The sequence below is a fragment of the Lonchura striata genome, chromosome 6 (assembly GCF_050655825.1).
Source record: "Lonchura striata isolate lonStrDom1 chromosome 6, ASM5065582v1, whole genome shotgun sequence".
NCBI lineage: Eukaryota > Metazoa > Chordata > Aves > Passeriformes > Estrildidae > Lonchura > Lonchura striata.
In genome coordinates this window covers 38,368,242-38,393,066 of record NC_140708.1, presented here as the reverse complement: position 1 = coordinate 38,393,066, position 24,825 = coordinate 38,368,242, and the positions used below count along the sequence as shown (strand labels likewise).

General features: G+C 44.1%; 1 protein-coding gene across 3 annotated transcripts in view; it reads left to right on the top strand.

Moving 5' to 3' along the window:
* The window catches only part of ADAM12 (ADAM metallopeptidase domain 12), a 181,692-nt gene that overhangs the window by 4,106 nt on the left and 152,761 nt on the right, over positions 1–24,825 (top strand). For 2 of the 3 annotated variants that reach the window (XM_085582974.1, XM_021526349.4), the window contains exon 2: positions 15,771–15,904. The exons of the other annotated variant lie outside the window; for it this stretch is intronic. In XM_085582974.1, coding sequence (XP_085439100.1) covers positions 15,771–15,904 — 134 coding nt within the window. The remainder of the gene's footprint in view (positions 1–15,770; positions 15,905–24,825) is intronic. 3 annotated transcript variants of the gene reach the window in all.

Genomic DNA, 24,825 nt, shown 5'->3' with positions numbered 1-24,825 from the left:
GCTGGTTTGGGTGGGAGGATGGCTCCCTTCTCCGAGTATGGAACCCACTGTGGCTGGCCAACCCCTCCACGGTTTGGAAGGGGTTGAAGTTGGGAAAATTTGATGTAAAACGTTTCAAAGTGTTTGTCCCTACAGTTCCAAGAGGGCAAACTGTGGGTGACTTGGCTCTAGCACACAGATGAGTGAGCAGAATGGGAAGAGGGGGTGGAAATCCATTTCCTTGTGGCCCAGAATTCCCTCAGAGCCAAGCTGAGGCTCTAAGGTTACGCTCACACTGATGATTTAAACTCTGTGTAAAGTTTGTGCCAGCTGCTCATCTCTGAGGTGTCTTTAGGTGTCTTTATGGGTTTTAGATGTCAGCATTTGGGCAGCTGTGGTAGCTGCTGGCCCCTGGATTTGCCTCCCTGTATCTTCCTGCTCCTCTTTTTTCTGTACCATGTCTATAATTTGCTCTTTTCCATACAGAATATTCATTAAGTATCTCCTGCCTTAATTCCACTTTTTCCTGTGGAAGCAGAGCACAGCTTCAGCCCTGCCAGAGCTTGTGCTGCTTTCTTGGGCATGGAGGTGCTGAAAGTTCCAGGCACGCCTTTCCACACTCCCAGTGACAACAAGTGCTCCTGGTTGGACAAGGACAACAAAATTAATTTGGCCTGCTTGTTTCTTGCTTTTTGTATGTTTTTTTTTTCCTTTTTTTTTTTTTTTTTGTGGTTTTACAATTGCCTTCTTAGTTTTCAGCCTTGTGCTGGGTTTCTGCTTAAAGGAACTCATGGACAAAAAGGAAAACTCAAGCAGGCCAAGTTAACTTTGTTGTCCTTGTGGAGTGGGATATAAAGTAGTATACGATCTGATCTTGCAGTCTCAGTCAAATACCTTAAAATCTACAGCTGTACAAGGTTTTTGTGCTCAAGGCTGTCCTGTTCCTGCAGGGCAGACAGAGTGATGCTGTGGATAGGTAAAGCCCAAATTAGAGAGTCTGTACGTGTGCACAAACTTTTAAATTTCTTTTGAATATTGTGTGTTAGCTGGGAAAACAGCAGGGAAAAAAAAAGACAAAGGATGACAGAATGGTTTGGGTTGGAAGGGACCTTAAAAACCATCTTGTTCCACCCCCTGCCATGGGCAGGGACACCTTCCACCATCCCAGGTGGCTCCAAGTCCTGTCCAACCTGGCCTTGGACACTTCCAGGGATAGAAGAGCCACAGCTTCTCTGGGCATGAAAAAATGCAAATCCTAAAACTGCAACCCAAAATTCTTTACCTTCAGTTAAAATCTTTTATCTAGATTTTAATTTGCTACTTCTTGCAGCTTCCTTGGGTCTAATGGAAATAAATTGCAGGAGAAGAAATGTTGCTTTTCTTGTGCTCTAAACCTGATTTCCCCATCACCCTCTGTTTCAGAGCCTCAAACTGCTCCAGCATTTGTGGCAGATATTTCTGGTGTATAATCACCTCCTTGTCTGATGATTATCCCCTTCAGACAGCCTGGCATGGGCTGTCCCTGTCCATGGGGCTCCAGAGGTCGTGCCAAAATCCCCCAGCAGAGGAATTCTGTTCCCACTCTTCAGCAGTGTTTGCATCCTCCAGCTCGCTGGGGAGCCACCAGGTTCTTCACTGCTGTTTCCTTGGGTGTCTCATCTCAGCTCTGCTTGGGAATTTTGGACAGGTCCTGACCCAGATACAAAGAGCATCCTTGAACTCATGACTGTCAGGCTGTGGTTTGGGTGGTTTCGCATCCTGCTGGGAGCCCCGGTGGGATTTCTCTGATGGCACCTGGGTGACTGCAGCAGACCAGGGCTGTTTTTATCTGCTTATCCCAAGATATCTATTTATCTGTTATTCCCATCAAGGCCCTCACCCACTGCCAATGATCATGAAATTCTGTTCTAAAAAGGCTCAACTCTCTATTTTTCTCTACAACTTCCTGAAGGGAGGTTGCAGACAGGAGGGGTCGGTCTCTTCCACTGGGCAGCACTGACAACCAGAGGACACAGCTTCAGGCTATGTCATGGAAGGTCTAGGTTGGATATTAGGAAAAAATTTTCACTAAAAGAATAGTAAAGCACTGGAATCGTTTTCCCAGGGAGGTGGTGGAATCACCATCTCTGGATGTGTTTAAAAAAGACTGGACATGGCACTTGGTGCTGTAGGTCTAGTTGGGGTGTTAGGGCATGTGTTGGACTTGATGATCTCAGAGGTCTCTTCAAAGCTCATTATTCTGTGTGATTCTATGTGAACTCAGGTAAAGGCTTATTTGCTCCTCCACCAGCCTTCCCCAGACCTAAAATCTCCTCCTGACAGATTGATCCCTGCTGTTTCCAGCAGATCTGACACTGCCAGGGCAAACTGGCCAAGGAGTCCAGCTGGGCTCTGGCTTTTTGTGTTCCTGAGCCTCCTCTTGGGCTGAGGCAGAGCAAAGGGTGAGCCCTGAGCTGCCTTGCTGGGCTCTTGGGGTGGGTTTCTCTTCCCTTGTGCTGTGAGAGCTGCAGCAATAATCCAGGAATGGACATTTTTGAAGGTGCTTGGAATTCTGGAATACTGTCAGGTTATCCCTGCCACGCCAGCAGCTCTGCCTCACACCATCCCATCCTGTTCAGGATGCCAGGCTGTCCATATTGCAGGGATTTTTTGTTATTTAATCCCTTTTTCTGATGACTTTCCTTCCTATACAACCTCCTAAGTTTCCCTGCACATCACCCTGGATTTCACTCTCCCTGTTGCCTGCACTTTGTACTTTTATTTCAAGCAGCTCCTCAAATTTCTCCCTGGACATAAGCACATCATCTGCACAATTTTGGAGTGCTACATCCCTAAATCACACCTGCAGAGGCTTCTCTTAGGTCCTGCTGAGTCTCCAGGGCAGATCTATGACCAAGTAAATTAAACCCCCACAGTCTGAGGGCAGCAGTTGATTTCTCATAGGGCAGTGCAGTCCAAGAGCTCAATCCCTTTTGTTTCTGGTTAACACAAAGTGCTTCAAATATATTAAATTCTTATCTTTTTGCTACCCCACTAACTAAGAGAAGGGATTGTTTCTTAATAAAGTCCTGCTCCAGTATGTTGACCATTCTCTTTTTAGGGTTCCTGCAGGATTTTGAGACTAAGTTGGTATCAAGTGACTTGAACTGCATAATCTATCAGAAATTAATCTATTTAATCCCTTCAGGTTGTTCCACTAATATTTTACACCCCCTACAAATGAATTTGCTGCTTTCCATGACCTGGAGCTAGGATAAGAAAGAATTTAGAGGCAGGAAATTGTCCTTTCACAAGGTCAACTTGCTAAAAGCAGTGATTAGAAGAACAAATTCTTTCTTGTCCCAAATCTATGATGTAACAAGGCAAGAAGTGAAATGTGTCATGGCCTGTTAGCCCTGCTGGATAATGCACATCAAGGCAGAAAAAGTTGGATGCAGAATTTGGTGTAAAAGTATCTTTAACGTGTTTATTTTGAGGTATTTTTTTAAGAGAAACTGTGTCAACCCTTGGAAATTTAATTTAATAGTATATATCGTATGCATTAAGTGAAAAACCTTCTCCTGACAATGGTGAAAGTTTGCTGTTTTCTTGCTTCTTTTAAATGTGTTCTAATCCTGCAAGCAGCTGAAAGGTAAACCTCATGTGTGACTGCTTACCTCTGCAAAAATCTATTAAGATACAAACTTCAACAAATTCAAGTATTTATAGGATTGTTTCGCTATAGTTATGCAAAAAAAAATTTAAAATTACAAAATCTGGACTTTATAATTTAGTAAGGGGATCATATGAGCTTGCTCAGGCCTGGAGCAGTGATGGGCTGTGCTGGAGGTCCCCTGCTACTTCAGCTGTTAGATGTGAGGAGGATCATTCAGTCCATATTATTTCAGTTTATATTCCATTCCTTTTCTGCCACTGACAGCTCTGTGATGATAGAGTTGGAAATAAATTCCCTGAATCCCTCTGGAGCACACAGGGATGGACACAGCACCTCAGCTGTGTTCCTTTTGGAACTGGAGATCACTAAAGGATCTCCAGGTTCAAATCTGCTCTTGCATTTTGATGTGTGCATTGATGCATGAGGTGAGCATCCCAAAAGAATGAGGATTTATTTCTTCATCTCTTGAATCCTGAGTAAGGCACAGCCACCCTCTGGGTGAACACCAAGGTGAAAGTATGGGATTGTTGCAGGAGAAATCCCAGAATCCCAGACTGGTTTGGGTTGGGAGGGACCTTAAATCCCACCCAGTGCCACCCCTGCATGGTCAGGGACACTTCCCACTGTCCCAGGTGCTCCAAACCCCAATGTCCAGCCTGGCCTTGGGCACTGCCAGGGATCCAGGGGCAGCCCCAGCTGCTCTGGGAATTCCATCCCAGCTCCTGCCACCCTCACAGAGAGCAATTTCTTCCTGATATCCAACCTGAATCTCTCCTCTTAGTTTAAACCTTGACACTTTAGAAAGAACTGTCACTTCTATCTAAAGAAGTGCCACTGCTTTCTTTTTGGCACTTTTATTTACTCTGCATGCTGTGTTCTCCTTGTTTCTATGCCTGACCCTCTTTTGGGATAAATTCCCTCCCCTCCATGCACCTGACTCCTCTGTACAGCCTGGTGCTCCTGTCGTGTGCTGGCATTTCAAATCCTTTTTGCAGCACCAGAGCAGAGCTGTTGTAGTGACCTGGGGAGACATCCTGCCCTGAAGAAACCATAAAAAATAAATGTTCTTTACTCCTGTAGCTCATCTGCTGGAGGAATGTGTGAAATTCAGGAATTACAGAGCGACCCAGGGCTCAGGGTGACACTTTCTGCAAGGTGACACTCATAAACCTGAGCAGGAGAGGTGGCTTGAAGAACATTAAGTAACTCCAAGTTGTCTTTTCATTCATCTTTTAAAAACCAGAAGAGAGATTCAGTGACAGCTTGTGCTGGAGCAGGTGCAGCTCATTTTCCTCTCCCTGCTGTTGTGTGAGGTGAGGATCAGGTATTCCCCACACAAACAGGAATTCCTGGTGGATGTAAACTCCTGATGGATGTAAAATCCTGGATGTAAACTTCTGATGGATGTAAAATCCTGGATGTAAACTCCTGGTGGATGTAAAGTCCTGGATGTAAACTTCTGATTGATGTAAAGTCCTGATGGATGTAAAGTCCTGGATGTAAACTTCTGATGGATGTAAACTCCTGGATGTAAACTCCTGGATATAAACACCTGATGGATATACACTCCCCAGCCCAGCAGCTCCTTTTCTAGACTTAGAGAACTACAAATCACATCCCCTGCCCACTCACCTAAATCAACACTGCAATTCACCTCAAAAAAAGTTCTCCTGAGAATCTTGCTTTTAACCCCTTGTGTTCTCAGAGGCATGTCCACCTTCAATATCCAAACTGACCTCTTCCTTCTGAGAAAATTCTTTTTCTGGGTCAAACCAGGGCAGGGAAGAGCCACAAATCACATCCCCTGCCTGCTCACCTAAATTAACACTGCAATCCACCTCAGCTGGCTTTGCTGTGTTTCCCAGAGAAATCTGAAGGGCTGATTTGTGCCTGTGAGGAGCACAGCTCCCACTCCCACTCTGCTGCTTTTCTGTGCTGATTGCCCACAGGAAGGAGCATCCCTCAATTCAGCTGTGCTGAGGATCCCTGGAACTCACTGAGGCAGGTTAGTAAATCACTGCAGAGAGGGATTGCACCGTACCTTTTGAAAGACCAAGAGGAAATTGTATTTTGGAGAATAATTTGAACTTCACTCGGTGAAAGTAGCCTTTCATGAGGCTTTGGAGGGGAGGAGCTGGAGAGGAGCTCCTCGATTTTCACATAATTATGTGGACTCATTGCTGAAAAGTGAAGATATATTTAGTGCCTTTTCCTCTGCCCTTGGAGCTGGGTGGATTCCTTGTGCTTGTAAAGCACAGCTTATTATTTCTCTGCCTCAGTTAAGTGTTTTTTGGAGGTGCTGCTGGTGCAGAAGTTGCAAGGCTGAGTTCATAATCAAAGACAAAGATCTGTGGGACTGTTTGGGGGAAAAGCAGCAATTGAGGAACACACAGATGTGTCCCAGAGTTGGGATGGGCCATCCTTCACTCTGGCAGCCTGGGAATACCTGTGGGAAAGGCACTGAGGGTTTTCATCCATTCTGAGCCCTGTGCTGCCTGTTTTTACAAGAGGGAATGGCTGGGCCATTTGATAGTGTGGGTCAGGGTTGGACAAGAAAGAGCTGAAAACAGGATTTGCAGCAGGAGAACAGAAGAGAGAACTGAAGTTCTCCTGAGCTGCTGTGTCATGGACTTTCCAAAGCTCCTTTGGGTTGGAGTCTTGCATTTCTGACTTGCCCTCTGCTGTGACCTCCAAGCCCTGAGCTCTTCCATGGGGGAAACCTCTCGATCCTCCCCCGTGACCCACTGTGCTGGAATGCCCTTTCCTTCAGAGCTTCACTGCTTTATTCCTCTATATTTTACAATGTTCTCTTCTAGGAAAAAGAAAAAAAAAAAAAAGACAACTCTGTCTTCTTTGGACTGGTCCTGAATAGTAATTCCTCAGTCAAACATAGCAGCATCCCAAATGAGGCTGGACAGCTGTTTCCCAAATATATCCCTGAACATATTCTATACACATCATAAAGCTGGGTTTGGGTTATTTGAAACGTTCTGCAGCCTCCCTGCCCCCTCCTGCAGTCAATGGCAAATGTTGTTCTCCCAGCTCCACTTGTCACATTTTGTTCTGGAGAACAGGGAGATATTGAGAGATACTGGCTCCTCTCCTTGACTGCATTTCAATATGTATTTTGTATAATGAAGGCCCAAATCCTTCTGCCATTACTTGTGCTTTAATCACACTGTGCTCTGCCCAGATTGCTTTAATCGTATTTGCATCAGCAGGAGTTGCTCTGTGATGAGCAATATTTCATCTGCAGCCAGAGCAGAAACATCTCGGGCACTCGAGGAGGAAGGAGCTGCCTGGCCTGAGTTTGTTCAGCACAGCCCTCCAGTGAGGGATGCTGCAGCATCCTGATGGGAGAAATAGATTTTCAGGAATTAGAAGGAAAAAAGTGATTTTTATAGGCTTTGTTTTTCTGTTAGTTTGGGGTTTTTTGGGCTTTTTTTGTGTTGTTTGTTTTTTTTTTTTTTGTGTGTGGTTTTTTTTTGTGTTTTTTTTCTTTGTTTGTTTTTCTTTGTTTTTTTTTAATTATTTTTATTTTTTTATTATTTTTTTTTTAATTTTGTTTTTTTGGACCTGTCAGGTGTGATAGTTCCCTTTTAATTTTCTAGTAAATAGCTTTTTGGCATGTGTTATCAGCTGAGAAACGCCCGGTGCAGAGACATCATTTTGTACTTCAGCCATGACATTACTCTAGATGAGAACTGAAAAGTTATATAGATATTACACCAATATATAAACCATGTGTGTTAGGAAGACAAGTTCACTTTTGAAATATTTGCCTTAGCCATGCTTTTCACTTTCAATCTGTGCCAAACATGTGCTTGAATGACTGATGGAGTCATATGGTTCCCTGAATAAAGCACTTTATTGTGCTCAGACTTGGAGCCTTCCAACAGTTGTATTACAGAAGCTTGAAGATTAAGATGATCCAACTGCTTAGGGGGTATGTCCCACAAGGAACATTTTAGTTTTTATTTTCTTGTCCCCCCCCTTTTCTCTATTTTTTGTCTTCCTCTGTGTCATCAGTTTGTTCAGCTGGTGGGGCAGTGACATTGACCACAGAGTTTGGTGGAGGAGAGCAGCCACCTCCAAATTTCAGCTGTGTCCACGTGGAAATGCTGAGCACATGAGAGATTCCAGGCAGTTTATGGGATTTTATGGGGGAGGGGTGAGAGGGCTGCTCCCTGTCGCTGATTATTTCATCAGCAGAATCAGATTTAGGGAAGGAGTAACTGTGCATGAGCAAGTGATGACAGGAGGTAGATCTGAGAATTATCAAGCCCAAATATTGAAAGCCATGTTTTTAATGCTGTTCAGTTAATGGGGATCAGGGAATCTCAACCTTCCATTTCTCATCCTGGAGCTGCCTGGTGTGGATCACTGGTGATGCTGCAGAGCTTCATCCTCACAGACCCATCAAGCTGGAGGCAGCTTCTTTTTCCATGAGAAGCCAAAAGAACAGAAAATTAAATTCAGAAATGCATGGAGTCATCTTGCTGCTGCCTCTCCTCAGGCTCATCAAAGACCTTTGTTGATTTTTCATGTCTGAAAAATTTTTGTACACTACTAGTAATTTCTGCAGTGTGAAAAAAAGGACAAAATTCAAGCTCAAGAAGATCCATGGAATTAGTTGCTTTCCAAGGGTTACTTGTGCTTAAATGCCCGAGGTCTTGGGTTTGGGAATTTGGAAGAAGGGAGAAAACAAGTAAAACTTTGTGTGTAGTTTTCCTTTTTTAAAAATGGTTTATTTTCTAAGCAGGCCATGAAAGGACTAATTTTCCTGGGTTTTGTAGAAATAATCAATGTACTCCTTAGAGGAGCAAAGGTTAGCTGGGAAAATAATTCATGATTTTGAACTAATAAAAACTGTACTGCAAGAGAGATAAGAGTTTTACTTATGCACAGTCAAATCTTGGCCAGGCTTTTGTGCTTATAAATAAAGGAGGGCAGAGTCTGGTGCTGTGCTGCCTTTTATGAAGCTGTGGAAGTGCTGGAAGGGGGATAATGGGAAATATCTTATCAATGTGGTGATTTTTGTCCTTTTTTTGAGAGGGTGTCTGTGTCCTCAGCTGGTGGTTGATGTAAAATTTAAGCTGTTGCTTCTTTGACCCCGTGCAAGTCTCAGGGCTGGCTTTGTTTAAATATTATGCAGTGGAAATCTGGTACTGGTTTATTTTCCAGCATTTTCACATTTATTGTGAGATATAATTACAGTTTGCATTTTTATTTTTTTTTAATATTAGTGCCCAGGGAAGTTGTGGATTCCCATCCCTGGAAGTGTTCAAGGCCAGGCTGGAGCAGCCTGGGACAGTGGAAGGTTCCCTGTCCATGGCAAGGATGGAGTGGGCTGAGCTTTATGGTCCCTTCCAACCCAAACCATTCTGCTATTTCTTGATTTTATTAAGTGCCAATTAATTTTTTTCCTGTCTCAGGCAGAGCAGGCACCATTTGAGGTGGTTTCAGCAAGGCCTGTGCCTGGGTGATGTTTACCTTGAGTAATGTTTAGGCTTTTGCTGGAAGGTGGAGTGAAACAGAGGACTGGAATCGCACATCCCCAGACCTTGGCCACAGAAGTGACACTTTATTTTTGCCATGATGTAATCTGACCCCTAATGTTGACAATTTCCATTCAAAGCAAGTTGGTTCTTCTTTTCTTTTTGTTTTCCTTGATAGACAAGAGCTGGATGTGATTCCATATTGGAATCCTATCTCACTTTATGTACAGCCACTTTACACTCCTGCCATCTATAAATCAGCACTGGCAAGATAAATATCAAGAGGCATAGAGAGCTAAGGACAATCATGGGTCCTGTCACCTTTGGTTTTCTAGATTATGTAAAATAATTCTTTTAGTTCCCTTCTTGTTATTCAGACTTTCCACTTCCCTGCTCTCTCTGGCAGCATTTCCAAGCCACCAGCTCCAGGCTCAATTCATCTTTTTTGTGAGTGCAGGTGAGGAGAAATGCTCTCACCAGCTCTCAGGATTCACTTGGATCTCTGGCACTGCCTGGAAAATCTTTTTTGATGCAGCATTAGCAGTGTTGTCCCCAAGACCATGTGTGGGTCGTTCTGGTGTCACCTGCTTTGAGGAGCAATGGTAGGAGCAGAAATCCTGATGATCCCCAAGGGTGTTCTTTGAAAATTCCTGTCCTTTCCTGAGCAGCCATATCCCACCTCTGAGCACTGGATTTCACGAGGACTCTGGAATAAAGGTTGCTGATAAAAATCCACACTGATCCTGGTATCTTTTCTTACTGAACTGTGGTAAAATCCTTCCCTTGCCTGGTTGTGGGGCTGTGTTTGTGGGCAGCTTCCAATTCTTACCCTGTTTCACTTCCATCAACGTCCATAAATTTACCCTGTTTCACTTCCATAACTTCCTGAAGTTCCTAAATTCACTCCCAATTCGAGTCCTCCCCTCTGTGTGGGATTTTGGATTAAAAAAATTCTGGTTTGAATTTTTCTGGAGGTGGCAGAAGAATCACCCCAAAGGAGAGAAAAGCCCCTGATGGGGGGGATGAAGCTCTTTTCCATCTGCTGGGCCCCCAGCCAGCAGTGGAGGCTCTGGGGTACCTCAGGAACTCCCCAAAAACCCAGTGCCAGTGGCTGAGCACTCAGTGCTGGCTGCAGCCAGGTGGAAATCCCTTCCTCCATAGCCAGGAACGACCCACCCAGGTCATGGATGCCACAAAGTGAGACCTAAACTGAGGAAGCTGAAGAAAATGAGGAGGGAAATGGGTAAAGGATGTCCTTCCTGACTTCCAGGGCATTGCCTGTGGCACAGGGCACTGCTGATTTCAGTTTGCAGGAAACTCTGTTCCATTATTCTTTTCAATCCAAAGATGATTCCAATGGTTTGGGTGTTTTGGTGCAGATAGAAAAACGAGGACAGGCTGTGACTTAGGATTTTCAGTCAGTTTTTAGCAGGAAAGGTAACACAAGGATGATTTAATTTAATCTTTTTTTATTCCCCCACTTCTGAAATTTTCATAGCCCAGCAGTAAGTGCTGAGGGACATGCGGGGTGTTTGGGGACACTGTGAGGAGACACAGCTCCAGTCTGGGATGGAAATGGACACCCCACAGCATCACTGGGACCTTGGCTGGGCTTTTGTGAAGCTCTGGGGCTGTGTCAGTCCTTGAGTACCCTGTGACTGATGGAATCCTGGAGCCTCCTGTGAGGACAGGCTGGAGAGCTGGGAATGTTCATCTGGAGAGGAGCAGCTCCAGGGAGAGCTCAGAGCCCTGCCAGGGCCTGAAGGGGCTCCAGGAGAGCTGGAGAGGGACTGGGGACAAGGATGGAGGGACAGGACCCAGGGAATGGCTTTAGGTTGACAATGGGTAGATTTAGATGGGATTTTGGGAAGAAATTCTTGGCTGTGAGGGTGCTGAGGCACTAGAACAGAGATTATCCAGAGCAGCTGTGGCTGCCCCTGGATCCCCAGAGTGCCCAAGGCCAGGCTGGATGTGGCTTGGAGCACCCTGGGGCAGTGGTGTGGGAATCCAGGGAATCCCTCTGGCGACCCTGGCAGGGGTCAGGAACCCCCTGGACAGAGCCCCCAGAGACACTGTCTGTGATCTCTGGCCATGGAAAACAGTTTTCAGTCTTACAGGATGAATTACAAGCTCTGAGTGTTTGATATAAGCAATAATTAAGTGTGGCATGGATGCAAAAGTAAAATTTTAGGATTCTAGATGAGGGGTCCAAAGGGCACTAGATGGAGGAAATTGGGTGTGCCTTGTCCTTTTTCTCCTTCTTCATGCCCTCCATGTCTCACTGTGGTGTTGGCATTTTTCTGTTGGTTCAGGCTGGGGACACACTGTCCAACGTAGGTGACAGATATTGGCACGTTCTTGTAAATGCAGCCCAGGGAGTTTCTGGTATTTAATGTCTGTCACATCCCACTGAGGGCAGAGCCCCACACGCTGCCCTGCAGGACAGAGCTGGGCAGGGCAGCAGAACATGTGAGAGATAAACAGAATAAACAACCTGGAAACCAGCACAGACCAATTATGGCTTCTGCTTTGGCTGTGGGGCTGACAGACAGAGACTTTTACAATCTCAGAATCATCAATACCACAGATTCCAACACAGTAGAAGGGGTGGAATGGGATGATTTGACATTCCCTCCCCACCCAAACCACGGTGGGATCCTCTGACCCATTTTATTCTGTGCACCCCTGTTTCTGTGGGGGACCAGAACGGGCCCAGCCCCAGGGAAGGACTCTCAGCATCACAGCTGAGCTTTTACTCCTGTGTCAGTCTGTGTGCTAGAGATGGATGTTGTTTATAAACCAGCCCAGGTCTGACTCCTGTCCTGCTCTGGGGCACTGGCAGCAGGGGTGGGGTGTGCATTTCGTGGGATATATCCTATTTTCCTTGTGCTTAATCCCATTTTATCCAGAGCTACTCAGCATTGGGTGCGTTCACCTCTTTGTTTGTCATGAGGACAAATAAATCGCCCTGCCTCACTAAAAGCTTATTAATTTTAAGTAAATGCAGATCTGGAGAGTGTCTGGTTTTTTTCAGGAGGCAGTGGCCACTACGCAAAGATGTCATACCGCGTGCTCGGAGTTTATTTTGCACAGAGCTTGGAGGAACTGAAATAAAAGGCAAAAAGATGAAAACCATTCTTAACTTTTTTGCCAACAAGCCCTTGTATGATACTGTGCGAAGCAGAAAAGTTGTAGAAGTACATGGCAGATGAAAAATATTTAAGCCACACAAAAGTCACTGACAGGTAACATCTACTCATCTCACTATTTGTATAAAGTAGCTTTTATATTACTGGGGGGGAAAAAAGAGAATAAAGGGCGCTGCATCAGCTTGTGGGCTGCTTGTGGATCAAAAGCATTACCTTCAGTGCAGGCTGAAAATAGAAAACAGACACAACTGGGAGGTTTTTCATGTGAAAAAGTGGGAGACGAGCTTGCGTCAGGAAGAGCTGGACAGAATTTCACTGAAATGGAAAATAAGTAGGTGAGTAAGTAGGTGCATGTGACACAAAAGATAGGAAACCTGGGTCTAATCTAACTTTCTGGTATTGCAGATGGCCTGATTTTCTTCTCCTCTCATGACACAGTACAGAAATTTCAATTCTCTGATTTCAATTATTACACTATTTATCCTGCTGTAATACCAGGAGTCCCTGTAGAGAAGAGGCCTCATTATTAATGGAACACAAACAACCCTAATGGTTCAGCTTCAAAGAAATCCTCCTGCAAACGGGGAAGGGAGATGCAGAGTGGCAGGGAGGAAAGAGCAGCAGCTCTGTGAGCTGCAGCCCTGGGAGCTGGGGATGTTCTGGGGGATGGAAACCCTTCCTTGGTGCAGGTGTGGGGCCCATCCCAGGGCTCCTCTCCCAGTTCCCCCAGGGTGCTCCTTGGGAGGGTGGGCTTTGTGCTCAGGGATGGCTCCCAGAACCAGCAGAAGGCACCTGGGGATGGGTTTTGTTCAGGTTCTGGGCAAGGACTGGGGAAGTGTCCCTGTCCAGGATCCATTCCTTGGTGGCTCCAGCTCAGTGAGGGCCAAAGGCTCTCCAGGCTACCAGGAGCTATCCCACCTTTGTACCACCTGCTTTTATCCCATTTTTCCCCAAGTTTTCTGCAGTATTCCTGCTTTATTTTTTTGGTCTGACTCTCTCCTTACATTTTTGGTTTGTTTTTTTTTTCCTGATGTAGAATATTCCTCTCCCCATGTCCGTGTGCCATTGCTCAGTGGCCTTTCAGATCTCTCCTACTCAAGATAAGTGTGGGTTGCTCTTCCCTGGCTATGATCCCTTATTTTTTGCCCTGTGTTCTTCAAAGCTTTTCAATCAGGCTGCAGAAACCTATTTAAAGGATTTAACTATTTATCTTCCCCATCCCTTTTTTAAAAATTTTATTTTTAATTTAAAGACTGGGTTAGAGCTTATTTATCAGCTATTATTCAGGTTTCTTTGTTTTGCAGTCTTTCAGAAATATACCCAGTCCATAAATATAATGAATTTCATGAAAAAAACCATTATTTGATACACAAAAGGCACCGTACTGTGCTTTTATCACACTGAGTTGGGAGTTAAGCAAGTGCACAATGCATGTGCCCAAATTCTCTCCAGAATGAGGCCCAAAATTGGGCTGCAGTGCTTCCTCTGCCTTCCACAGGAAGCTGTGATTTTTATCACACCCAATAATTTAAATAAAAACATTCAGATAAGCAGCCAAGTATCTGGCTCAGGGAAAGCAACTAGACAGAAATTGATCTCGTGTTTTATAAATGCTGTGGCTTCAGAAGATTTGCAAACCCTGGAGCTTGTCTGCTTTGTTTCCCCCCAAATAAATTATCTTTTCCAATAAAGATATAACTGCTGCCTATAAACCTGTCTTGATGTCTGTCTCCAGGCTATCAACACTTCTGCACAATGAGCCTTTTCAGCAGATAAATAAGCACGTGTGGAAGATGAAATTTGCTCATTGTAGCCTTGCTTTGTTGTGCACCACGAGCATCACTTCATTGGGATGGAAGAGGAGTGGCAGAACTGAACCACGCTTGCTGTGGATTTCCCTCCCTCCTCCCATTGTGTTTTTGTGGCTGTTGCACTCCCAGACCAGGCTGGCTGTTTAGGGAATAACACATCTGTGCCCAAATGCTCATCCCCTCCCTTATTTCTGCTGTTTTGGGGAAGTTCATGCTTTGCAGAGTGTCAGGAAAGGCACATGGAGGAGTGTCAGAGAGACTTTGATGTTTCCTGAGGTCACCCTGGCAGGTGCCAGACTTCATGGAAGCTGTGCAGAAAATGCACCCACGGGAAGACAAGGATCCTCCAAGGGGCTCTGAAGATTTGGATCTCACGACACCTTCAGAATTTGCATCCTACAAATTGATAGAAGGACCTGAGTCATTTGATTTGTGTGGTTGAGATTGCTCAAGTGGGCCAAGGAGAAAGGAGAGCAGGGCTGGAGCCAAACTTTTCTCATTTTGCTGAGATATGCTTCATGAATTCCAGTTCTGAGTAGAGAGCTTCCTGCCTGATAATGAGAATAAAGGCTTGGAGCTCTGTCTAGACCCTCCCAGGCTGAGATGGTTCCTCGTGTGCCTCCCCAGGGGAGAACCAAATCTTGGGCCAGTTTTGGAGCATCTCTTCTAAGGGCTGACACTGTGTCCTGCCAGCCCTCGGTCACTTGGGCTGCATTAAAGGGGTGTAAGAACTCTATATAACAACTTCCCTCTCTCCAATATATTTTATCTTTTAATCTAGTGAAGGTTTTTTTTTTTTTTTGTGTTGTTTTTTGATTTGGCATTTTTGTTTTATTTGGTTTTCTTGTTTATTTGGTTGCACACTTTTTGTTTTGCTTTGTTTTTTGGCGTGTTTTAGGTAAAGTGTTGTATTTTTACAAGCACGTTGAAAAATACCAGATTTTATTTCTGCTCACATCGGCTTAGCCATAATGACAGCACAGATGTTTTTAAGCTAATCCTAACAGTGATTAAATGGGGGTAATTCTGCTCAGAATATGACTCTTCATCCTTCATGAGAGCAATAGGTGAGCACAGAGTGTGGCAAGCCCCACCAGAGTTTTGACTATCCTGTGGCACCTGGAAGCCATCCCTGTCTTCTCTTTGATTTATTCTACTATTTTCCCAGCTCTTGTCCTGTGATATTGATTTTAGGGCTCTGCCTGGACAGGCACAATGTCATTAATGTGTTTAGGGAGAGGAAAAACACTTGATAAATGCTGCATGCATACAGCTTTTTGACCTGGTGGTATGAATGGAAGTCATCTGCCTGTGTAGGAGTAGAGTGTTATTTCAATGAATTTATATTCTCTTTCTCTTCCAGACCTTTTTTTTCCCTACTAATGAGACTGTGCATCCTCCACGATGATATCCTTGCATCCTGATATCTCTACTCCTAATGTGCAGCCTTTGTCTTCTGCTGCCACCATCTAATCCCCCTCCAGCTCTTCCCCTGAGCCCCTCTGGTTTCTCTCTGAAATTCCTGTAGGTTTTGCCATTTCATGACGAGTTTCATGTTTGACCCTTTTCCTGAATGATTGATTTCCTTTTGCATATGCTGCCAGGTCCCTCCAATAGCAAGGTTCACCTTGTCAGAGGCTGTTCCCAGCTAACCTGAAGTGCTTCTCCCTGTCCCTAGGTGAGAATGTGGACAGCCAAGTGGAGTCCCCAAGGCTGCAGGTGTCAAAGGACCAGCCCAAAGATTATGAGATAACAATTCCCTTCCTTTTGAATGGAGAGCAGTGGAGACCAGTGAATGGCATTTATTCAAAGGTTAGTCTTCATTTTGCCTATTTGTTTATTCTGAGGTGTGTAACAATTTAAAGGCTGTAGGGAGGATTTAATGCACTTTCATCCAATAGGGGATGAGAGTGTTTTTATATAGTTGCTGCCACATGTCTGAGATTGCTGCTTATTTAATTTAAGAAATGGATAAGGTCTTTGGTTGAAATGAATACCTTTTTCCTGCAGAGATGCATTCCTCTTTCTGATGGCAGAAATGAAAGTTTAAAGTGAAATAACAGCAATTTAACTGCTTGAGATTCTGTCATGCAACAGCAAAAGGAAAACTGAGGGAGGGGCAAGCACACCAAACAGGTTTGTTTGAATAAACACAGTCTGACAGCAAGGAATTTAGAGAGCAGTGAAAATAATGTTGCTGTGCTGGCTGCAGCCTGAGGCGTTATCTGTGCTTAATTATCCCATGGGACACCCCCAAATTCCATCCCCTGTGCTGGGCTGGGAGTGAGGGTGACTCTCTCTTCACACTCTGCTTCCCCTTTCCCAACAAGGGCAGCATCTGCCACTGGCTCAGGAATTGTTTCCCCCTCTTGCAGGCCCTGATAAACTTTCCTCCTTTCTTCCCCCCAGATGTTTGTGAAGGATATAGGAAGCTGCAATTAGTTAAAAAACAAGGCTGGGTTTTGTCTCCTGTCTGAAGTATGAGGACAGTTTGTTGTTTATTATCACCAAATGTATCCTGGGAATCTCCTACCCTACCTTTTAACTCGGGTCCAGTTTGACTCCAGCTCACTTTCTGTGTCATTCTTTTAATTATCTGAATGAGGAAGGGAAAAAGTAAAGTTTTTAAATAGTTAAAAAAAAAAAAAAAAAAAAAAGACTGAGGAAAAAACCTAAGCAGAAACCATGCAAAAAGCTCAGAGAGCCAATTAGAAACAGCTTTTCTTGTTGGATTGGGAAAGTATTCCATGGAGAAATCCTGCTTGACTACTGCCACTGCTTGCAGGACATGGCTTTGGATCCCGTTGCTGATTGACACAAGTAGGTGTGAAAAGATATTTCCAAACAAGGGTTCTGACTTTCAAAAAAAGCTTGTCTAGATTAAAATTTTTCCTTCTTCTCCTCTGTCCCTTCCTAAATAGGAAAGAAGGGCCAGGCCCAGTTCTGAGTCTGTGCAGTGATGAAAGGGATATCAGAGTGGGTGTAGAATGGCTTATCTTGGAGAGATAACACAGATGGCTTGGTCCTAGATGTATGTGCAACTCTATTTTTAGATTATTTAATTAGAAACAGGCATTCTCCATATAGAGAGAGGCCTTTTAGCTCCTCACTGGAGCTCTCTGAGAGAGTTACAACCCAGTATCATTCCATGAGTAATGATAATGTGATTTATATCGTTAATTTGTTTCCCAGAATTACTTTCAGTTTAAGATGAACACTAGAAAAGATTTGTGGCTTGGTAGAAAGATCCACGTGCTGTATCAGCACTTTTTTTTTTTCCTTTTGAATACTTCTTTTCCATGGAAACTTATAAATTAAATACACAAAAGTGCACATCAGGCTGTGGGAAGAACAACAGCTTCAGTGGTAGAGGAGAAGAGTAATGAATAGCTTGTCACATAAATATTGATCAAAAGCACAAAAGTTAAATACTGCTGTATTTGATGGCTAAATGGGATCTATTGTTCTTTAACTCGTTTCAAAGTGTTCCTCTGTTTTCTTTTAATCGTATATGAAGTCAAAAAAAGCATGTACTTGTGAGAGGGGAATGGTATTGCAATAGGATATATGGTAAAATAAAGAATGGAGTGGCTATAAAAGTGCCAAAGGATTAAAGTTATTTGTGTACAGATAATTGCCTGGCAATGATGGCCCCATTCCCCAATCCTTTCACTGTAAATACTCCTGCTTAACAATTAGTCCCTGGGAAAGCACACTCATCATTTAGGGCAGCCTTCTCTCCCATCCTGGAGATAAAACTGTCCTTTTATTTACCCCAGGAGTCCCTGCAGTATCTGTTGGAATCTCTCACTTGGAATCTGTCAGCAATGATTATTAAGCTAATTACTTTCTGGTTGAGGGCCTACACCGTGCAAAAAATGTGAGATAATTCACACTGTCTAATGGCACAAACACACAGAACTGCTCAGCAGCAGTGAGGAAATTCCATTTACTGAGGGGAAAAAAGAAAAATTGCGTATTTCTAACCATATTTCACTATAATACACTTAGGAGGTGGTTTTTCAAGGACATCTCATGATTTGGGTGCTTCCTATGAAAGTTTAAATTAGTGGGAGGCAAACCCCAATTTAAAATTCAGATATGTAATTCAATGATATTAAAAGAATTTTAAGGGGTTTCTATTTCTTTATATTTAAAGAATTTAAAGGGGTTTCCTAAGTGTAGATTAAGTGTTTCATGCCCGGAGAGAACTGATCATTTACTGGGCAGGTCAATTTTCTCTTCACCTTCCCCAGCTGAAGTCAAAGCCCTATCAAACCAAGGCCAGGGTTTCATGGTGGCATCATTTCAGAAATGTTGTTGTTTTTTTCCTGTTTAAAAGATGCCCATGCTGATGCCAGCACTCTTTGTAGAATCATGGAATCTTTTAGGCTGGAAAATCCCCACAAGGTCATCGGGTCCAACCTTTGGGCACCACCTTATCCATTAAACCCCAGCCCTGAGTGCCACATCCAGTCATTCCTTTAAGGCTTCTGGGGATGGAGACTCCAGCACTGCCCTGGGGAAGCCTCATCCAATCCTTATCCATTCTTCCAGTGAAAAATTATTTCGTAAAATCCAACCTGACCACAACTCGGGGCCTTTTCCCCTTGGCCTATCAGCATCTGGGATAGGGATGAACATTTTAAAAATAAAATATAGATTCTTAGAAGAAGCTGCTATGAAAATACCTCAATTTGTACAACTGTGTGATGCTGTTTGTTTAGCTGGGGTTGTTAATATTTCTCCTGGCATCTTTTTTTGTTTTACAATTCAGAAAATGTATCACTTTCAGTGGGAATATTTTGCTGGTACCTATTTCTTCTATTACCTGGATATAATATTTAGTTGCTAATACTGAGCAGGCTGCTAAAATGAGGGGCTGCTATTCTGAGTGTCCAGCTGTTGCTGCTGAGGTGAAAATGCTGCATTTGGGGCCGTGTGGCAGCGGGATCGGGCCCTGAAGGGTTGTGCAACATCACCCCACGCTTCAAACAATAGCTGCCCATATTCCCTGCAGATGTGATTTCCTCCTTCCCTGCAATTTTGTGTGCATTACAGCATGTGTTGATAGGTCATTATACATTAGAGCTCCAGTTGTCCTTCCACTTCTCTTTTTTCATTTGCTCAGCACTTTGCGTTCTGTGTTGATTACCACCCCCCACCTCAGTGCTTGCTTTAAACACACGAGGGTTGGGTTCTATTTTTCTTAAATATTCCTAAGGTTTGAATGAAGTTTCATTTTATATTATTTAAGTGCAGCAAATAAAAAAAAACCTCTTTCCCCCCACCACATATTTCCAGCTGAATATTTTTCTTCCAAACTTGGCTGGCGATTCACAAATCAAGCCAAGTTTGATGAGAGTTTGGGTAAGTGATGTTTTAGTACACAGAACACTTGAGGGAAGATTTTTTTGAAGACCATCTGTTTGGCTTCAGCTTTTATCCTCACACCCTGTTAGGGCCACAGAGGGCTTGGTGTGTGCCAGATCCCTGCAGCACAGGAGCTCTGGGTCAGGTAATATCAGTGGTGTTATTCCGGAGCCTGCAGCACATCCCTGCTCTTGGGAAGCCAGGAGATGTTTCACGTGGGCATTAAGGGGCTTTTGGCTCCATTTCTGTTCAAATGCTTCTGTTAAAATTCTGGTTTAAAGCTCAGCACAGTGGGAAATGCTGCCTGGCAGGCAGCATGGAAAAGCTGGAATGCTGGGGGGATCCTGGTGTGGCATTGCCCTGGGCTGGCTCTCGTGTTCCCAGAGGGACACAGCTTAGTGGAGCTGCCTTTGGAGCAAACTTTGGTCCAGATTGTAAAATCCATGAAGTTCCTGAGACATGGGAAGCGTTTTGGGAGGGTTTGCTGTGATCAGCTGTGCAGGTGAGCACAGAGAGCTCAGGTGTGGCAGCAGTGCTCAGGTGTGGGGTTTTCTCTGCTCCTGCCTGGGTAGGATCTGTCATCCCATTGCTGGCACCTGCAAGGACTCAAAGAGAACCAGGACCAAGTGCTTTGAAAGATTTAATCCTCTCAACTTTCTAAAAGCACATGGGCAAGTTAGGTGCAGCTTTCCTTTCTGGGGGATATTTTGCACATTTTGATGAATATGGATATTTTGTGATCCTGATCTCTGTGCCTGTCCAAGTGCAATATTAACCTGTGGGTGCTCCAGTCAGGATACAGATGCCATTCATTAAAATAAATGGGAGTGCAGCTGAACCTGAGCAGGTGTTTGAGCACCTGCAGCCTGGAGCTGAGTGTGGCTCCTAAAAATCCTTATGAGAACCTGGAAAACCCTGAAATGCTTGAACTTGATTTGAGTTTGCAAGTTGCCAGCCCAGGTTGCTTTCATATGATGGAATTTCAGACAGGGAATTTGATTTTTGATGTCAAACTTGAGGAGTAGGTAAATCAGTGAGCAAATTTTGCTGTGTGACTTCTTTAAAACAATTAACAGTGGGAAAGTAGCTGTACACAATGTACCTGTCACTGGGTTAGACCTTTAATCCACCTGGATCACTGTGAGCCTCGCAGGACTCTTTTAAAATACTGTCACTGACCTCAATATATAGACATAGATTGAGAAATCCCCTCTCCCCCACCTTGCAGAGTGAGACCTCTTGTTCTGTGGCTTCCCACACTCCAGGAGATTGGGGTTGTGCTGGAGCTTGAGACAGCAGAGGAAAAGAAAGAAAGATGCCCTTGGTGGGCAGAGAGGATGGCAAGACCTGAAGGACATTTCCAGCTTTTACTCCATCACCAGTGACTTCTAAATCCAAATAAATCAGAAATTCTTCTCCCCTTTGGGGAGGGGGCAGTGGATTCAGGGACCAGCAACACTGCTTGGCCAAGCTGAAGTATTCAAGGCCAGATTCTGAGCTCGTGTGAATCAGTTTCCTTCCCTTGCCCAGGCTGGAATAAATCAAGGGCTGCAAATTGAAATCTTAAAGAAGGGTTTTTAAAAAAAGGGAGAAAGAAAGATGAGAAGGCAGAGTTGCTTTTCTTGTAGCAACACTCTTTTTTTTTCTTTCTTGGTGTTATGTTATGCTTTGAATATAAACTCTAGCAATGAAATGTGAAGATAAAGATGAAAGCCAGCTATAAAATATATATTTAGACCATATTTCTTCTGGTTTTTAAGTGTGCACTTGTCACAGCTCTAAGCTTGTGCATGTGAAGTGGCAGAGGATTACCATTTCCTGCTGCTTAGCATGCAGTGCATCTCCCTGTGCTCCTGAAGAAGCAGCTTTTGCATCCCTGCCTGCCCCATTCCTAAGCACTGTGCCATGGATTGTACTCAGGAGCAAACATCAGAATCTTGATTATTTGTGTTGAATTCTGGGCACTGATTACGTGAGTCTCAGCGTGAAACTCTCTGCTAGCTATAAAAGTATCATCAGCTCTGACAGTTGTTGGTTATCTTTATGATTCTCCAGATGTATCGCATCTATTGGATGTTACACTGATGCTTTTCACCTTTTTGCATTATTTTATGCCTTCATTCTAAGGCCCTAGTTCAACACCTGCAAAAATTGGGATATTTTTGCCAAAACACCATTGTCAAGAAGAGGAAATAACTTTAAATTTTTTTTTAAAAGCTGGAGATTAATAATAATAATGCTGGAGATTTGAGAACACATTGGGAGCTGCAAACTGAGGCAAAGCAGTGGTAGCCAGGGTCATATCCAGAGTTTTGGTCTCCACACCAGTTCCAGTTTTATTAGCAGCTTACCAGAGCATCACACAGACTCACAGAATCCTGGAGTGGTTTGGGCTAGAAAGGACCCAAAGTTTGTCTTTTTCCTCCCCCTGCCATGTCAGGGACACCTCCCACTGTTCCAGGTGCTCCAGCCTGGCCTTGGGCACTGCCAGGGATGCAGGGACAGCCCCAGCTGCCCTGGGCACGCTGTGCCTCCCCACCCTCCCAGGGCAGCTCTCTCTGCTGGTTCCCACTTCCCCTCTTTGCTGCACCCCTTGTGTGGCTCTCACAGGCCTTAATTCCCAGCTGAGGGGCTCACTCTGTCCAATAATTAATTTAGATCTCAGTGTTTTCAAGAGCAAACCCATTCAAGTTTATTTCATGACTGGCATAGCCTTCGTGCAAGTGATAATTGTTTATATTCCCTTCAACCGAGCCTCCTGCTGTTCCTTTTCATTGGAAATAATTACCAAAGTTTAGACTTCCTGACAATTGTATTAAGGGGAATCATACAGTGCTGCTTAAACAAGGCTTTGAAGGCTGAGAGGATGGCTTTCATAGCTCTTTTACATGGTTGTTTTACATATCTTGAGAGAGAGAGGCATAACCAGAATTTATAGTGCTCTCCATATTTTTTATGACTCATGAGCATCGACTATAAGAGGCAGAGCTGTGCTCTCTCCACGAGCTGTGTCATCAGCTGGGAATGCAGCTTGGCACAGGCAGAGGAACAGCACTAATCCTCCACAACCTTCCCTGGGAGATCCTCTCCTTGAGCCTCTAATTAATAACCTGGAAGTCATTAATTTCATAGCCTGGTAAACAATCTGATATTTCTTTTGCTTTTCCTTATACTCATACTCCTGCCTTGTAGGGCCACTCTGAGGAATAATTAGTGCAAATATGCTCCATTAGTTAATAACTCTGGTGTGTTTGTTTGATTTGGAAGCAGCAGAAGTTTTGCATGGACACAATTGGGGAAGGGAGCGTGGCACCTCCTCTGGCACTCAGGGAATTTCTGTGTCCCACTGAGCCAAAGCAGCTCAAAGCCACCCCTCTCCAAGAAGAGGAAAACGTGTTCCCTTCCTCCCATCCCACCTCATTTAAGTGATTAAATCTGATCATTTCATTCATGTCATTTTTCAGAGGTGCTGCTAGGTGTGTCCTGGTTCCAGGGACTTGCTGGAGCTCACACAGCAGCTCCGGGGCTGAGAAATTCCTGCAGCTGGGATCACCAATGAAAACTCAGCGCTGGTGATTGAGTGGGGAAAATTCTTTGCTCTGTCTGCACTGAATCAGTGCCCTGGTTCCAGCTAGATACACGAGGATTCATTTCCTGCATACTGGGAAGTGTTAAGCAACTGGGATTCATCCCAAAAAAAGAGTCCACTGCATTTTTAGCCTAAGTGATACAGCGTGTTAAAAGCTCTGTGTGAGCATTCATGCTCAGGTATTGCTGGAAGTGCTGGACGTTTGAAGGAGCAGAAAATGAAATTTTCTGAAATTGGATGAAGCGGAAATTGGATGCTTTAAGGAGCAGAAAATGGAGAGCTTTGTAGGAACAGCCCAGCAGACACCTCATGCTCTCCGTGGGGGTTTGCAGCTTTCCTTAGGGTGAAATTCCCCCTCATCAGCTTGGACCACGCTGGGCTGCTGGAGGAATTCTGTCATACTTGGCCACGGGAGATCACCAGTGATATCATGGTGGGGAGCTCTGCCTCCAGTACCAGCCCTCGTGGCCAGGGGCTCTGCAGAGGGTTGGGTTGGGACCCACCAGCTATGAGGTAGCGTCTCAGATCCCAGCTCCAGCAATCCTTCAAAAGCTGATGGGGCTGAAATAATCCACTTTAACTCGAGTTTTCAGGCTGGCATTTCAGAAAAAAAAAACCAACCAAAAAACAAAAACCAACCCCATAAACAAACAGATCACGCTTTCTGCAATAAAATGGGGGGGAAATATTTTTGTTTTAATGATGCAGTTCACGTTAGACACCCTTTCATGTAGGATTAAAATCCAAACCTAAGTTCCTGCCTTATGCTGGGTTTGTAAAGTGCTTGTACTGAGGTACTGAGGCATTTTCATATTGAATTAATTTAGCTTATACTTGGCTATTTCACATCTCTTGCAACAGATCTTGCGAGTGTAAGGTATGAATTTCAGTGTTGGATTAAAGGAATGCTTTGCTTTCCAGCTCTGAGCATGTGATCTTTTTTTTTTTCTATTTTTTTTAAATTTCTTTTTTTTACAGGCAGGAGTAGAATCTCCCTTGTTCTTAATTCCTGTTGTGAGTGCCTTGGGTCAGAGTGAAGCCCAGACTAGAGCAGACTCTCTCCCACCAAGCACCCCTGGTACCTGCAACGTGCAGCTCCTGCAAGGAGCCCTTGGTGGACTTGGAACAGCAACAAAACTTGGGGCTTTTCCAAGAACTGAACTCCTCTGAGCAGGGGAAACCATGAGCTGCTGACATATTTTGTGATGAAGACCCTTCTTTCAGAAAGCCACAGTAAATTGAGTTGTTCTCAGTGTATATTTTAGGAGTGAAGAAGTAAATTGAGCTGGTCAATCCACTGAGTCCTACAGCTAACAAGCCCAGTGCCTTTGTTGTTGAATTATAATTCTATTTCACTATGATTTGCTCAAGCCCCAGTTGATTTGCCTCTTCTATAGGAATATTTCTCATTTTCCAGAATTGTAATGAGGAGTCAAAGAGGTTATATGCAGTTTAAAGCCTGATAAAAAAATAATTAGGATTGATAATAAGGCTTTTTAAAATGCAGCAGGAATATCTTGACAATAAAAGCCATTCGCAGTGTTAGTATTTTTCTAGAAATAAAATGACTGCCAAAAAACTCTGCCAGCTGCTTTCAAAAAGCTTGTGTAGATGAGGTAAAAAAATTATCTGTATCATTTTGATATCGCAGCAGAAAGTTTGTGTTCAATTTTCATCTCGTGGAAATGGTGTGTCCCACTTGTGTGGTGCCTTTCCTCAAGGACACAGTTCTAAAGGAAAATGGAGCTTTTGGAGCTGAATATTGCAATTT